The 16,806-nt window shown below is 58.4% G+C and overlaps 1 protein-coding gene across 1 annotated transcript in view; it reads right to left on the bottom strand.

Annotated features, from left to right (window-relative positions):
• Adamts2 (ADAM metallopeptidase with thrombospondin type 1 motif, 2) overlaps nt 1-16,624 on the bottom strand; it is a gene marked incomplete at its 5' end in the record, with an annotated part of 209,321 nt that extends 192,697 nt beyond the window's left edge. The window contains one exon of the mRNA XM_013507291.1: nt 16,190-16,624. Within this exon, the coding sequence (XP_013362745.1) occupies nt 16,190-16,624 (435 nt within the window). The remainder of the gene's footprint in view (nt 1-16,189) is intronic.
• Between the last annotated feature and the right edge of the window lie 182 nt (nt 16,625-16,806).

The raw sequence follows: 16,806 nt of genomic DNA, 5'->3' as shown, positions 1-16,806 counted from the left end.
TGTCCTGAGGGGCTCAGGATGATGTCAGTGGCTCCCGTCTCTTCCAGTAAACATCTGTTCTCCTTCCTCTGACCCAGGAATTCCACTGCAGAAGAGTCACGGCCTCGACTGGCAACCTGGCCCAGGCTAATCACGATGTGGGGGCGGGAGGGCACCCTCCCCGGGCCTGCAGCCCTCCCCAGTCCTGCCTCCCGTGCCCCACGCTCAGCTAGCCCAGCCGCAGAGCTCTCTGAAGTGACCAAGAGCCACACTGCAGTCTGTGCACTTCCAGCTGCTCTCAGACTTTGGTTCCTCTGAGCAGCAACATGAGGAAAATATTACCTCCGACTACAAAGGCTGTTCGCCACCAAGGGCCAACTGCAGACCTTACTTCACTCCGTCCTCATCTTAACCCCGCAGAGCTGTTACCGCCATCAACTTCAACTTCTCACAGATGAGAAATGGGAGGCTCAGCCAGTGAGGGCGGGAGCCAGAATCAAGCAGCTCTGTGGAGAGGGACTGCGGCTGAGCAGAACAAGGAGCCCTGCACAGAGCCAGTGGCCCATAAACGAAACCGTGGAGAAGAGGGAGCAGGCGAGGGAGATATGATCAACCCAAAGCCATACAGCATTCACCTCACGAAAGCGAAAGACCCAGGTGCGTCCTAGGCACCGTGCAGGAACTGTGCACAAAGGAAGCAGGGCTGGGTGATACAGAGACTGTGTACAGAGGATTCCCCCAGAGGATTCTCCTCACGCTCGCTTCCAGCCCTCAGGAACACAGGCCTCACAGATCTCCCGAGATCTCCAGAGAAGCTGGAAACCTGAGGCTTTGTGAGGACTTTGTCAAACACTGAGATGGCCAAACAAAACTCATCTGCGGGTGGACGTGGCACACGGCCCACCAGTATGCAAACTCCACCCTGCACAGCGGGAGCACTGAAGTTCAGAAGATGTTCCATCAGGAAGGGGAAGGCAGGGACTGCAGCAGGGCTCCCGTGTCAGTTTCATGCTGAGTTTCCAGGCTGTACCCCTACAGCTCCTTGTCGGCCTCCTGAAGTGTCTCACAGAACCACGTCCCCAGCAGAAATCCACACCAGCCTTCATGAAACACACCCTGCTTGCTATCCCTGCAGACATTCTTGCACAGGGCCCGCTGCACCGCTCCCTGGCTGCCAGGGCACCCAACAGACCACCAGGGATGACAGAGGCTCTCATCCCCAAACAGCCGCCAACCTCTCAGCCCTCTCCCATGTTTGAAGCTTTACTTGATACAAGAGACCAGCAAAAGAAAAGCTGTGCCCCCTGGCTAAGTGAGCGCAGGAGATCCGTGTAGGCCGAGGTCAACCCACTCTGGGTCCAGTGGCGACAGCAGCAGCATTCATAGAGCCGGGACCTTGGGATGGTGGGCAGGCGCTCTGAGGCCACGGGCTAGAGCTCCCACACAAACTACTCAAATTCCGCTCTGCATTCCAACCAGTGTAGTAAGACATAAAATGACTATTTTAAAAAGACAGAAACATTGTGAGTTATACAAGATGATTGCATACTTAGAAAAACGCTCCCCCACACACAAAAAAAATGGGAAAAAATAAGGAAGTTCACTAAAACATATGTGAAATATTAATACAGTCACTTGTGTATCTAAGCATGCAAACGCTGGAAACATCCAAGCAAGAGACATATTTTAAAGGATTCTTCTGCGATTATCTGCATTTCGTGCTCATGTCACTACAGTCACGGAAGCCTGGTTTGCTGGAACACAAGGGGAAGACACAAGTAGAGCAAATGATCAGAGAAGGGTCCTGGGGACCCCCTCACCCCAAGGACGGGGGCCCCAGCCCGGGCTTGGCTGACAGCAGCTGTCAAGTGCTCATCTGCAGTCTGCAAATGCTTGGACCTAATTTGGAGAAATGAGTCATTTTTAACTCTGCTCCCTGGGAATGAGGATGTCTAAACTGAGAATTTCATTCACATGGAACAAGTAAATGGTCACATGCATATTATAAATTAGAAGTGTTTCTCTATAGCTGTAATAATCAGCTATAAGATATAATGAAAAAGACCCAATTCACGGCATCAATAAAATTCTAAAAATCTTAATAATAAAGCTACTGGGACATATTTTAGGAGATTTAAATCAAAGTTCTTATTTCCCTTTGAAAACTTAAACATCAAGAAGACATCATTCACTGGTTTGGCAGACATTTGCTGAGGCCTCTACATGCTGGGCACTATTTTAGGCAGGCAGTACCAACCAAAACCAAGGGCCTCTGATGATACTGTTCAAGACAAACAAAATCCATTTGGAAAATGGACAAAAATAACCAAATCATTTTTTAGGGTCATGATGATATTTCCTCTACCTAATATTTGAACACATTCCCAAGTGACAGTAATTAAAGAGCCTGGTGCTAACTCAAAGAAAAAGAAAAAAACAAGATCACCTCCACGAACTTCATGGAAGACGGAAGCTGCACCCCAGAGTTGTGAGAAATGGCAAATGGATGCCACAGCAAGGACAACAGAGTAGCAATGTAGGGAAAAAATACCAGCACTTCACACAGCACCAGAGGGGCACTTCATTTCAGTGAAAGGAGTTAAATACTTAAAACTCAAATGGGAGGGTCGGGGAACAACTGTTTATTTCCTACAGCCCGAGTCAACAGACAAATCAGCAGGAAAGGCCTAGCAGTGCCGACCAGAAGAAATAGAGGCCAGCAGGGGACGCTGCAAACACAACCTACCCAGGACAACAGAGGGTGAAGCGCCGCCCGGGACAGACCAGTCAATGGGCTTCCGAGGGGGAGTCGCAAGGCAGAGACCGCCAGTCTCCAAAGAAGCAGTTTCAATAACAGAGCCCCTGGAGCCCACATAACTGACCAGAAGCTGGACCGGGGGCCAGGGCTCTGAGCCCAGCCCAGCCCCGTAGTCTCCTGCAGTTTGGGGAAGGCTATGACCAATCAGAGACAGGCGGTCACCAAGACTGGGCACCCTGGACCACGCCCAGTCCTGGAGCAGCTACCACAGCCACCAGAGGCCACAAAGTGACCACAGTCAAGGTCATTCCAACTGCTAAAGGTCAGCAGCGCCCTACAGCTACCCCGGGCTTTGCTTCTTCTGCCGAGATGGTGGAGACAGACACCAGGCAGTGCCTCCCCTGCCAGGACACAGCCAGTGAGGGACCGCCGCTCCCCCAAGAAAGGACGCCCAAAGACCAAGCCACCCAGTAGGCGGGAGCTACTCTAGCTCCGGCAAGGTCAAGAGTGTGGCTGGGAAATACACCAAGAATTTAACACCGCTGCCAAGCAGAGCCGGAGGAACCCCCCACAGCAGTTACCTTGCCTGCGTGGGCGGCCAGGGTTCCAGCACCCCGAGGACAGCTTTGTCGCAAGAAGCCCAGACTGCGCTCTGCAGCCCTGGGTAGCCAGTCCCGCTCTGACCCCAGATGCCTCCCAGCTCAGGGAGACAGTCCCTGCTGTGCCTAGAGCACGCTTGTCCCAGCAGGGCCTCTGCAGGTGTCCCAGGAGGATGCCACCCTCGATGCCAGCCCCCACCCAGGAAGGGTTCCGGAGCCCTGGTGACAAAGGACTTAGGAAAGGTGGGGAAGGAGGAGAAGGAGGAGGGTGGAGAGAGAGGAGAGAGAAGGGAGGAAGAGAGAAAGGGGAGAAGAGAGAAGAAGGAAAGGAAGGAAGGAAGGAAGGAAGGAAGGAAGGAAGGAAGGAAGGAAGGAGAGGGAGGAGAGGAGGGCTCTGCACAGTCCCCAGCCTCCCCACCCGTGAAGCAGCTGCGGCTTGAAGCCCCTGGAGAAACACAGGCCTTCGAGGCCGCAGGCTGGGACCTTCCCTCCTCTGCCACAGCCCGGCTGAGCGCCCCTGGGTCCTGCTTTTACTCAGCTCTTCAGACACCAGCGTGTGGCTTCTCCCTGCAGCCCACCAGCCCTCCAGGTCTCCAGCGGGACGTCCTACAGCTCCACTCAGGGCTGACACCAATCACCCACAGCCCCACAAGACTGCCCAGCTCAGACCCCTGCGAGCCAGCCTCCCCCGCGCTTCGGACCACAGGGCTCCCCAGGACACCTCATGGGGAAACACTTACCCTGGCTAGGGTATTATAAAGGGCACCACTCACAGCAGCCAAAGGGAGGGCGTCTGCAGGGCTCCCGTGCCCCTCCTGGACACCCCACTCCAGAAACCCCCACACACTGACCAGCCCCGAAGCTTGCCCAACTCAAAGTTGTAATTTCAGGGATCTGTGGACCTTCATCACTCCTCTCCCCAGGGCTAACGCTAACCTCTTCCTGCCTGGCTCCCGCTGCAGACCAGGCCCAGCCTCTTTAGCATGCACAAACACCCCGCTATCACTGCAGCTTCCGGGATCGGAGCTCTGGCATGGGGAGCTAGGGATCAAGACCCAGTACTGTAATAAAAGATGCTCCCAGCACCCTTTGCGCTCAGGAAATTACGAGAGTTTTAGGATTCTGAGCGAGGATCTGGGGATGAAGACACACATTGTATTTCTTGCACTGCTGGGGATTATTCTATCTCACTGTCACAGGCAAGCCACCCGAGACAGGTCCCTGCTGCCCCGGGACCCAGACCTCGGTTCAGGGCTCGAAAGGTCATAGCAGGGAAGTGGCAGCTATAGATGCAGAGAGAAAAGGGGAGAGGGCACCGAGGCTGGAGCCCGGCTGAAGCCTGTCCCACCCGCTGCACCCAGGGCCACAGGACCAGTGTCCAGCGTCCACGAAGACCCAGATGCCCCTGATGTGGACAGGCCAAGAGCAGGCACCAGGCACTGCTCTGGACTCTACACCCTCCTGCCCAGCCCATCGAGCCCCTGCCCACTGTGGGCAGCCCTGGGAGCTTTGCAAAGGGTCTGCTTGCAGGGCTCCAAGTTTCCCAGGGAGGGGCCATGGCCTGTTTCCCGCACCCCAGTCCTCCCACAACACCTCCTCTGAACAGGGCCAGCCTTGCTCCCGGCCGACACAGCCCCACGAGGCAGGGAGCCTCGCATCTGGGGAAACCAGGGCTCATGGGCCGGCAAGGGCACAGCCGAACCCCGACCTGGGACGCCCGCCTCGGCCTCGTGCCCTCCCTCCTGTCAGGGTGTACCCGCCCTGTTGTGCAGGGTTCCCCTGTGTGGCTGCTGGAAAACTCAGAGCTCAGGTCTCAGCCAGATCTGATCAATCAGAATCGCGGGGTGTGGCACCGGCAGAGAGGTTGTCCAAAGCGCCCCCTTCCTGTGCCTGTCAGTGAGCACACAGATGGATCACATGATGGAAAGCACCGCGGCTCGCCACAGAACGAGCCACAGATGTCCTGCTAGAAGGAAACTGTCTTTGTCTGGAACAAGATCTTGTAAAAGTGCACAGGACAAAAGTAACTGCAGGGCTGGAAGTAAGAAGGGCGCGGAGTCAGTCCCTCAGGTCAGGGCCGAGGGCGGAGTCTCCAGCAAGCGGCTGGGGGGGCTGCGGGGCGCAGTCTGGAGAAGCTGCAGAGGGCGGACCCACCATCTCACCCCCCAACGGCCCTGTGCTCCCAGAAGCCGCCTGACTGGCTAGGAGGTGCCACCCCTCCCCTTGTTCTGGACCCCCAACGCTGCCTGTCAGAGATCTGACAGCTGTACATGGGGCCTGGGTCTCCCTCCTGGCCAGCAGAGTGGGGGACGGAACAAGCAGCAGCCTGAGAACGCTAGACCCCAGCCCCAGGCTGCAGCACTGCTGCCTCTTTTCCTGGGGAGAGGATACGATTTTTCATCTAGATTTCAGCTCCTCTGCTGATAAAGATGGGCTCATAGAAAACTAGAATTCAGAGGATATTGCCTTCACATGAAATCCATCTAAATCCTCAAGCAAGCATTGCATTAAGCAGAGAAACGCCAGGGGCGTTACCATTAGAGCCAAGCACGGAGGAGGACGCATGAAGCCACGGTTGTTCAGCGCGGCTCTGAAGGTTCTAGACGCGCAGACTGGAAATGAGAATCCAAAGCCATCCGCTGACAGACAGTGCAGCCGCTCACCTGGGAAGCCCAGGGGAGTCCACACAAAGAATTGACGAGCTCAGTCAAGCTGCTTGATGAAAAATAATTATATAAAAATCAATGGCCTTCCTGTAAACAACAATAGATGGAAGGGATTCGATTTGCATTGGCAAAAAGAAAAAAAAAATCCTTGAAACAACCCTGATTTTAAAAAACGATGGCCTGGATTAAAAACGTGTAATACTTCACTGAGCAACATTGGAGCAGAATTAAATAAACTGAAAGATAGCTATGTTCCTGGCAAATACAATACATTATGCCAATTCTTCCTTTAATTAGTTTTTAAGTTTAATTTAATGTCAATCAATCCACAAGGGATTGTTTAACTTGACAAAACAATTCTGAAATTCATTTGAAAGAATAAACAGATGTGATCAGGCAAGAAAACGCTTGCATGGGAGGGAGGCTGCAGCCCACAGCAGCACAGGGAAGCAGGGACAGTGGGGGCCACAGAGCGGCCACGTTTTTAAAAAAGGAGTAAGACACAGGTAACATTAGCTTCCGCAGTGTATTTTATTTAACCTAATACATCCAAAAGATTACCAGCTCAACCTGTAATCGATGTTTAACTTTTCCTGCGGGGGCTAGGAATGTGATGTGGGGGACAGTACTTGCCTAGCAGCAAGGCCCAGGGTTGGATCTCCAGAACCACACAAGAGAAGGAAATTACCTGTAAAATGCTTTTACATTTGTTTCTTTGACACCAAGTCTTTAAAGTCTAGTGCGTATTTTAACCAGAGAGCAACTCAGTTTAGACCGGCACATTTCGAGCGCCGCTTGTAGCTACTGTTTCGGACAGTACAGCTTCAAAGCCTAACGCTTTAGACACTGGAGCTCTGAAGCTCTCAGGATAAGTGCGGCTTAGACTTGAACAAGAGCAGATTGCTGGGAAAACAGAATTTATCTGAGGTGCCCCTTGACCTGAGGTTTCCTTTGCGACACACAGGACGTGGAGTGTGGCGTGATCTATAATGTCTATCTATTCATATTCAGTCACGCACCACGTAACAGCACTGGGTCAGTAGTGGACGAGTTTGCAGCTCTGGTCCGGGGACATCCTAACCGCTTCAGTTTGTGTGAGTTCGCCACGACGACAAAACCGCCCAGCAGCACAGCTCCAAGGAGAGATCCTCACTCTCAAGCAGGGCACAACTGTACGTACAAACCAACAAGCTCACGATGCTCAAGCCACTTCCGTCCCCCCGCAGACACTCCGCACCCGTCAGACTGGCCACGCTGACCCTCACATAGTGCTGGCGTCCAACATATGTGCATCTCCCCCTCCATGTGGTCCAAATTTCTGCTTTCAGAGGAGAAATACCAAGCTCAAAAGGAGCCCTTGCATCGTCCGCGGTTGCGAGCTGCCTGCCGGGTGCACCTGGCCCAGGCTCTGCCGCCGCCTGAGGTCCCAGAGTGCAGTCCTGTCAACTCCCAGAACGGGCCCCAAGCAAGTCCTTCCTCTCCTCCGCCTCTTCCTCCTCCTCCATCATCACCATCATCACTTCAAATCACGTCTTCAAGACTCTCAAAGGACACATTTGGAGGGCACCTTTTTCACAGTTACCACCTCTGAACGCAGGGCAAAGCCAGTGCGTCCCATCCTCAGGGTGGTGGCACTGCTGGGCCACACGCGGCCGTGCATTCCCGAGCGCCTCGGCTCTGACTGAAGTGAGGCCGGGGAAGGACTTCTTGCGTCCAAACCCTTGCCATGAAAACCGTCTTTGCAAAGCCACAGTGAGATGGCTCACGGACGGGCACAGAGACGGGCAGCAGAGCACGCAGCACGGGCACCGGCACCGGCGAGGCAGATACCCATCCTGGAGGAACGGCCGTTACTCCACACATTCCAAGGACAGGAGGAAGCAGACAGGCCGGTTGCACTCGGTCACCACCTGCGCAGGAAAGGAGGGCCCTCTCACCTGGTGAGGAGAGCCACCTGCACACCGTGGCGCTGCAGGAGCTGGTGTCTGCGCCCCAGGGGACAGTGGGGAAGACCAGGCTGCAGTTTAATCAGGAACGTCTCCTTTCTTGGCAGTATATGAAATAATAGCGTGTCCTATGCCTGCTGGCTCCTTAGGCCCAGGGAAATGCAGAAACAGCCACCCTCTCCTGACCCTAGGCCTGGCTGCATGGTTCTTCAGTACATGCATCCTCCCTGCGCCCAGGAAGTGGGTGCTGATAGGTTCTCCCTTCCACCTCTGATGAACTGCGTTTCCGAGAGTTGCGTCCCTGGTCCAGGGGACAGAGCTGAACCTGTGAGCGGCACCCTCTGGCCCACACGCCAAGCCCACTTCTCCCCTGGTAACGACTGAAACGCAGAGTGGGGTGGGGTCAGTGCAGAGCCGCCTGGCCTCTCAGCGGTGCCCAGCCCTTGCTCCTGGATAAGGGTTGCCTTTGCCTGCAAGCGGAAACTGCATGCCCCACTCCGCCTGCCCTGGAGTCAACGTGCGGTGTAATTGAAATTCATGGATGAGCCTGAGGAGCCAGCTCCAGGCTTGGTAATAACTTCTCCATATTAATGGCAGCACCGCAGAGCCGGTGGACAGCTGACATTTAATATGAAACATACGCAGCAGAGCGAGAGGCTCCTACCTGGACCCTCCCATTCCGGAGCACCAGTCAGTGAGGGAGGGGCGACCCAAGGCAGTGCCAATGTCCAGAGGGCCGGGGCCGGGGTCTCCCGCTCAATGCCTCCGCACTACTTCAGGACCCACCCCTGCGGAAATCCCTGCCAAGAACACACACATGCAGGCACACACATGCAGGCACACACATGCAGCACATCCCTATTCTAATGCACACGCATGCACACAGACTCTTGAGCGCACACTTATGCCTATAAAGACACACACAAGCACCTACATGCACTTCATACATGTGCCCATTTATACACATGCTCAAATGCACACACAGGCAGATGCATGCACACCTACACACTGAGCTATGCATGCATACACACATTGCCATGCACACTTAGGTGCACACATCCCCCTGCATACAAGACATGCACATGCACGCCCACACTCCACACACACTCCATGCATGAGCACACAAACACAGACACACAAGGACCCCCACCAGGGCTGCACAAGCCAGAGCGGGAGATTCAGGTAACGAAAGACGCCTGGGCTTCCTGTGCAGACCCCACTTCCCAGGAAGCCCACACACACCTGCCCCTAGGGCTCCTCCCAGACCAGAACAGGGAGGTGCAGGCCACAGCTCAGTCCACGGCCAAGGGAGTGACCTGGCGGAGTGGGTGTGCTAGGCCCTGGGGCGCGTCTCCAGGGCAACTGGCAGAGAAGCCCTTCCGGACGCCGGGGCTCACACGCACTGTGGAACTTGTGGTCCTCACTGTAGCCTGGGCAGACTCAGCCTGACTCTCGGCCTTCACTCCCCTGGGGCTCAGGGAGCCAGGCAGCCCAGCCAGCCGGCCAGGAGGAACCAGAACCAGCCCACACCGAAGCGAGTGGCACCGTGAACTCAGCCCCCAGAGGCAGAAGCACACATGGTCACACGGGAGTGCAGGGCAGGGACAGCAAGGTGACACAGGCTGGTCCAGGGAGAGCGGGTGTCCCCAGACTCAGGCCCAGAGACCAGGGACTGGCTGTCCTGGCCTCCCTAGGGCCTGGGCCAACTCCACTGTGCCTCTCTCTGCCCATTCAGGGAGAGCCCCACAGATCTGAGTAATTCTCCTGAGCCTCAGTGTCCTCGTCTGTAAAATGGGGACAGCAATGGCAAGCTCAGAGGATACAGCGAGGATCAGGTACCAAGCTCCAAAGGTATAGACACCGCTGCCACTGCTGGCTTTCCAGGGGCATCTCCTGTGCAGACACCCTCAGCTCAGGCAAAGCAGGGGCAAGGATGGGACCAGCACCCTCCTCTCGGGGTGGACCTTTGTGGCCTGCCTCCCCACAGCCCTTGCTCCCTCATTATCTGTCCAGACTAGGGTAAAGCATGGGATTGCTGGAGCCAGTCAGCACATTTCATTCCTGAGCCATGGCGTTGGTCCTGAAAAAGCCCCATGACCTAAGCCTGTCTAGTTAGAGGGATGCTCAGTGTGGGGTGCCTTCCTCCCCCTCCCACCAGGCTGCCTCTTGGGGTGTGGGAGCAGCTGCAGTCACAAGGGCCCCGGGGTCACACAGGGAGCAGGAGTTGAGCAAGCGGGATTCCAGGTCCCAAGCTCACTCCTGAGCTCCCCCTCCCATGCGGGAGCATCCTCAGATACCTTCCTGGCTGGAGCAGATGTGGCGACTGCCCTCGAGGGAGGGGACTCCTGGCCTGCACCCTGCCCCTTGAGCCCAGCCCAACAAGCAGTCCCAGCTGCACTGCACACCCCTGCCCACCCGCTGCAGGCGGATCCTCTCTCAAGCCCCTTCCTTCCACCAAGCAGGCCCTGTGAGCAGCGGCGGCCAGGAGACGGCGAGCTGCAGGCGCAGGGGTGTGGGCCGCAGAAAGTGGGGCGAGAGGAGTGGCCACAGTGGGAACGGGGCTGCGTTCTCAGTGGGTCCCCAGGACGGCCCTGGCCGCCCGCCCTCGCCAGCCAATGGTCCCGCTGCCGGGACACCCTGCACCTCCCTCTCTGCCTCTGGAAGCACTGCGGGCGCTGGGAGGTCTCTGCCTGGACCCGCTGAGGCTCGGTGGGTGGAGAGCGGGTGGGAGGCTGTCCCAGGCCAGGGTCTGGGCAGCAGGGGACAGCTTCCCCACTTCATCTGTGTTAAACCAGAGCTCTGAACTCGGATTCCACACGCCCCAACACAAGGCGGGGACACAGAGCAAGACATGTGAGTCCTGGGTGCTGGACACAGAGGACAGGGCACAGCACCACCCCCACCCGGCACCCCCCCCGGGCTGCAGCTGGGCCACTCGTCAGACCGCAGGTACTGGGCTTCGAGCTGTCAAGAAGCGGGGGTAGGGCCCGCACATGTGTCTGGGCAGCTCCCGGGACACGGGGTCCCCTAGTCAAGACCTGCAGCGTGCACCAGGCAGGGGCGGGATCTAGGGACGGGCGCAGCCGTGCAGAGGCCCTGAGTGCCCAGCGCTGGAGGAAGGGAAAGCTGAACGTGGCGGGGCCCGGTGACGGATGAGGCCGGTGGCCCTGGCCGAGTCACGGACAAGAGGGGTGGAACACCAGGCCCACAGGTTTGGGTTTTTCTTCTGAAGAGCGGTAAGGAGCAGAGGAGTGCCGGGATTTGACACACGGCTGCTGTATGGGCCAGCTGCAGACCAAGGGCAAGGACAGGATGTGAGGCCAGGTGTGGCGGGCAGCCTGGTGGAGGTCGGGGGTGGAGGGTGAGGGTCTCCAGCATGCGGCTGGCTGGATGTGGGGGCTCCAGAAGGGGTCCTAGGATCCCCATCCAAGCAAAAGGTGAAGTGTCGAGGTTAGCGCCGAGCAGCCAGTGGTGGGGGGCGTGCAGCCCATTCAGCTAGGCGGAGCCCTAACCAAGCTCCTCCCACTCCCAAGCCGTGGGCGTCTGACCCTCACCCTCAAAGGTGGGCATGAGACTCGGCCTCCTCGTCATAGAGGTTGGTCTAACGATGGGCACTGACCATGCCAGGCGGGTCACGCCCCTCCAGGAGGGTCCCCGGGCTCTGGTGGGGCCTGTGCAGTTCAGAGGAAGTCCTCCTTGGAAGACAGGTCAGACTTGGGGCTGCCCACAGCTCCCATGTGGGAAGAGCGGATTCCAAAATGATCTCAGTGGCCGAGCTGAGACAGTATGTTCCGAGCTCCTGGGTCCAGCCATGCCTGAGGCTGGTACTCCTCAGAACCCTCAAATAACTGGGTCCAGCAAGTCCTCTGCTTGCTGTATCTAAGGAGAGCCGGCTTTCTGTCACTTACAGTGAGTCTGAGGGCAGGTAACGAGCTGAGGGGGAGACTGAGGCCACCCCAGGGGCTACGCTTCCCAGCAGCAGCCACGCAGGGCCCACACTCTGACTGAGGAGAGCCGGAGCATCCCACAGCTTCTCCGCTGCCACCCCGCCCTCCCACTGCTCTTCGGGCAGTGCCAGGGCAAAGGAGGAGGGAGCAGGACCTTGACAGGCCAGCTGGACCTGGACCCGCCCACCCCTGCCTGCCGCTCTGGCACCTGCAGCCCTCTCACCAGGTCCCTGGGCACTGCCTGTGACGCCTCCCCGTGGCTTTCAGCGACTCCAAATGCCCAGCAAAACTGGCCGGCGCGAGTGCCCAAGAGGCAGCAGCAGCTTCCTCGTGCAGTGGACCCAGGCTTCCCCGGGCATGGGCCACACGGCGGGGCGAGGGGCCGTCCAGAGCCCAGGGGACGTGTGCTCCCGCTCTCACAGGCCCGGGAACAGACTCCGACCGCCTGTGCAGGCGGCAGTCGCTGGTCCTGCGCCGAGGCCAGGAGGTCCCTAGTGCCGCGGTGTGCCAAGCGCAGAGGTGGGAAGGGCTGCTTTGTCCACTGGAGCCCCACTGCAGTGACCCAGCAGCCAGGAGTCGGACGCTCACGAGGTGCGGCTCGCAGCAGGCTCCCCGCCAGCCAAGGATTACTCCGCCCAGAGAACCCTCCAGGACTTGGAACGAGAAAGACTGGAAGTGTTTTATGGAAGTGCAGCTCATCTTTATTCTTTCTGTCAGCATGCAAAAAAGTACTGTGACCCTGCAGTCAGACAGATGTGTGTTCACATACTGGCTGCCAAGGCTGCAGCAAGCGCTCTGGTCTTCCGAGGCCTTGGTTTATCCTTCTGTTGAATGGGGATAAAATCAGGACACACTGCACAGGGCCTTGTGAGGATTAAACAAGACCACGTGACAAAGGCGCTTGGCCCCGCCAAACAAACTGTCACTGTTATTACTTTTGATGCCAGCAGCCTCTCCTTGGGCTTTTAATCAGCATGCAAAAGTGATGAGAAATTAGCACGCCTGTCACGTGGCCCACGCTGGAAACCCTTGCGAGGCAATGATGTTCGGGGCACTGAGCTAAGCAGTTTTTCTCCTCCAGTGTGAAAAGGCAGCTTTCAGCTCCACCCAGTGAATACTCCGCACAGCTCCCGGTTGCTGCACCGGAGAACCCCACACCCACCCCCCGCAGCCCTCTGCAAACGTGCGCGCTGTGTCTTTCTGTCCAAGACTTCAGGCGCCACTTCCTGCACCTCCGCCAGACTCCCACACCCGCTCTCACGGAAGCACCCTTCCTAGTGAGGCCAGAGTGACACACAGGATCCTGCTGCCATTGGTAGGAAAAGACGGCGTGGCACTGCCAGGATCCTGTGGTTCACTACCGAGCAGCTTCATCTGAGAACAAAGCCAGCACATGGCGGGCAGAGGCAAGAGGTGTGAGCGCCTGGATCCAGCCACTCCTAAAGACGTAATACCAAGTGAGCTACGAAGGTCCCTTCGTGTCTAAACTAATGTGAGTTTCCCGTCACCGTAGCTGAAATGACTCTGATGGCTTCAGTGGCATGAGTCCCCTTGTACAAAACAAGAGACCGCTACCTCGGGTAAACAACTAGAGCCTGCCCTTACAGAGGAGAAGCACACCCAGGAAGTGAGGGACAACAGGCTTGAGGGGGGCCCTGTCCCAGCTAAGCATGTGAGCCTCACAGCGGGCTATGGCTGCCTGCTCCGGCCGCATGCACCCAGGGTACTGTGGTTCTTCACGCATGTGCCCGGGCCTCTGTGCGTGTGTGGTGCACACGGAGGCTCCAGCCGTGTGGGAAGTGCTGGGTCACACTGAGCTCTTCAGGCTTCCTTAGCATCCCGTCCAGAGCACCCCAGGGGCTCTCCCTTCTGCCATGACCGGTGAGCTGGCTGCTGGAGCAGAGCTCCCCAGACGGCTCCCAGAGAAATGGGCCGCAGGACCTCGCTCCTCCCAGGGGGGCCCTTGGCTAAGCCTCCCAGACCTTCTAAGCAATGCAGAACTCTGAGAAACTGAATCTGCATTACAGTGAGATCCTGGGGCCCCGGGCCAGGACGGAAGGGGCTCCTGGGAAGGGCGCAGGCCGCCGCACAGGTCAGTCATTTGTTCCCACGAGGTCCCTGAGAAGGGCACGCGGTTGTCAGCTCCTTCAGTTATCACAGCATCTCCGTCCCACTAACGCAAGGGGCCGGCAGAGCCGGGCCAGGCTCCCACCACCACCGGCTGGGCGGCCGTGGGCAAGTCACCCGGCCTGGGGAGCCTTGGGGCAGCACCCGCACACCAGGGGCCGGGCCTCCCCACAGCTCCTGGGGCTGCCAGAGGCGCTGTGTCACAGAGGCACAGGGCGACTTAAAGGGCTAAGGAATTACTTGGTATAAAATCAGAACAGACACATTCTTTTCTAAAAAATCAGGAAAAAATGAAGAACTAACAATGGTAACCTTCTGCCTCAAGGCCATTATCCACTGGCTATCCAGGCCACTCGGGCAGGCCCCGGGGTTCGCGCAGCCCTGCCTTTGCCTCTGCCCGAGTGTGTCCAACCCCCGTGACACGTCAGCGTGCCTGTCCCGCCCCCCTGGCTCACGCCTGGTTCCTCTGCACACCCCCCTGCCACCCAACTGCCCACCTGCGCTTTGCCAGCTCACAGCTCCACCCGAGATCCCACTCAAAGAGCCCCAGCAGCACACCCCAAGCCAAGGCCACGCTCAGCCCCACCCACCCCTGTCCCGTAGGCCCTGGGTCTGCCACACCGCTGACCTGGCCCAGGACATGAGAAGGGGCCGGGTGATCAGATGAGTAGGTGGGTGAACGAAAGAGCAGCACGGCACCTCCTGACGCTCCCAAAGTGCACATACCAGCAGCCAGCACCCACGGGCACCGCCCCTCACCTCACCCCAAGTCCCCAGCAAAGCTCTCCTGCCACCTTTAGGAAATTCACCTGCAGCGTAAGATGAGACACACTGTGAGCCCCGGGCACCCTCGGAGCCAGCAGGGAATACAACAGCTGTCCTGTGTCCACCCAGCCCCTCCAAGGACATTTACAGTCACATATTTGCAGCATACCCAGGTTCCAAGTAAATCCAACCACAGGCAGTGATTTTCTGAAGCAACAAGTGAAGTTTCCTGTGTGTCCATAAAAAGAACGGCAGCGGTTACGGGCCTGGGTGTAATTGCAGGCTCTGAAGCCAGCAGACTAGCAGGGCCGCCTGAGGACCAGAGGGCTCAGGGGCCGACGGGGCTGGCAGAGCGGCCACTCACTTGGGGCAGGAGCACCCCGGGCAGCAATTAGAGCAGAACCCACGGTGGGCGGCTTCAGATGTCTGGCCGGCACAGCCAGCCTGACCACCACACACCCAATCCAAAATAGAAAACTGCAGTGGCTTCTGCCCTGTGCCAGACCCTGGCTGCCGGACCACACCACACCACTAATGTCAGCCTCTGCCCTGTGCACTCACCCAGGGACCCTCCAAGACTGCCTCGCCTGAGCCATGGTCCCGCTGAGCCCCAGAAGCAGGTGCATGTCCCAGGCTTGTCAAACTGGGCAGCCCCACACTCTCAAAGGGGATCCTGCCCCCCAAAAGTCAGGCAGTCCACAGGCACGAGACACTCCCCTTGGGTCCAAACAGAGAACACAGACTTTTCAAACAACCAACTGCAGTTCAGCACGAAGCCACAACATAAAACCACCGGCTCTCAACCAGCTAAGGGGCACAGGGTTACTGGGCATCTCAGCATCCCTGTCTGCCCCAGGGCTGGTATCACTTGCACACACAGAGCAAGAAAACCCACCGCCAGCACACGTGCTCCCACACAGCCGCACGCTGAAGAGCACAGGCGCTCACTCGCAGACACCAGGACACGCAGATGAGCAGAAGGTCACAGACGCACACATGCCAGCGAGGGGACGGCACACTCACAGGTTCACACAGATACACCGGCACCCAGACGCAGGCACACATCAGCACGCCAAAGCTCGTGCCAATGCACACACCCACCGAGACACACACACACAGATACCAACTTACACCTGTAGACCTGTGGGCAGGCATATGGGAGACTCGCACGGGGGTTAAAGGGAACAGCTCAGGGGCTCCTGGGAACCCCACCCCAGGAAACCATCTCCTCAGCACAGTCAGAAACAGCCTGCCTTCCAGCCAACCTCAGCCGGGGAGGGTGGCTCCCTAAGCTCTGGGAGGCAGGAGAGGCTGGTTCTCAGCCCAGGCCTGTCCCTCCCACGGATCCCCGACCTGGTCTGCAAAGGCCAGGGGAGCAAAGAGAGAAAAAAGTAGTGCTCACCAGCCCATCGCAGTTGCTGAGCGCCACGGAGGAGGATCTAGCCAAGCCGGCCACGTCCCCGACGTAGAGGCAGGTCCCCAGCAGGGGCTCCACGCGCGTGGCACCCGTCTCACCTTGCCACTCCACAGTGGCCCCGGGAGCCACGAGGCGGCCGTTGGGTCGTAGCCGCAGGTGCAGGTCTCGCCCGAAAACCGTGACGTTGTAGTAGAGGCGGCCGCTGGGGTCCTCCTCGCTGCCCCCGGCGAAGCCCTGGACCGGGGCAGCCCTGCGGGCTCGCACCCCCACCGCGGCCGCCGCTGCTGACACCACGTGGGACACCAGGCGGCCCTGGGCGTCAGTGCGCACCGGCACCGCCAGGATGCGCTCGGCTCCGAGCCCCGGGGGCCCGCCTGCAACGGGAAGGGGCGTCAGACTGGCAGACTTCGGAGCCCGCAGCCCAGCCTCGCCCCGAGGGGTGGGAAGGGGCCACCTCCGCCCCAGCGGGCCCCTCGGGACCGCGCAGCCCAGGGCTCGCGCCCCTGCCCCGCTCCGGCTGGGCCCCCCCACCGGCACCTGGGAGCCCCCCGGGACGATCCGGACGGAGCGCCCCCGGCCCTCGCTCCCACCTCCCCGGCAGG

The sequence above is a fragment of the Chinchilla lanigera genome, unplaced genomic scaffold (genome assembly GCF_000276665.1).
Source record: "Chinchilla lanigera isolate Chin_1 unplaced genomic scaffold, ChiLan1.0 scaffold00007, whole genome shotgun sequence".
NCBI lineage: Eukaryota > Metazoa > Chordata > Mammalia > Rodentia > Chinchillidae > Chinchilla > Chinchilla lanigera.
Note: the sequence above shows the minus strand (reverse complement) of the source record. Positions and strands in the feature narration are given on the sequence as shown.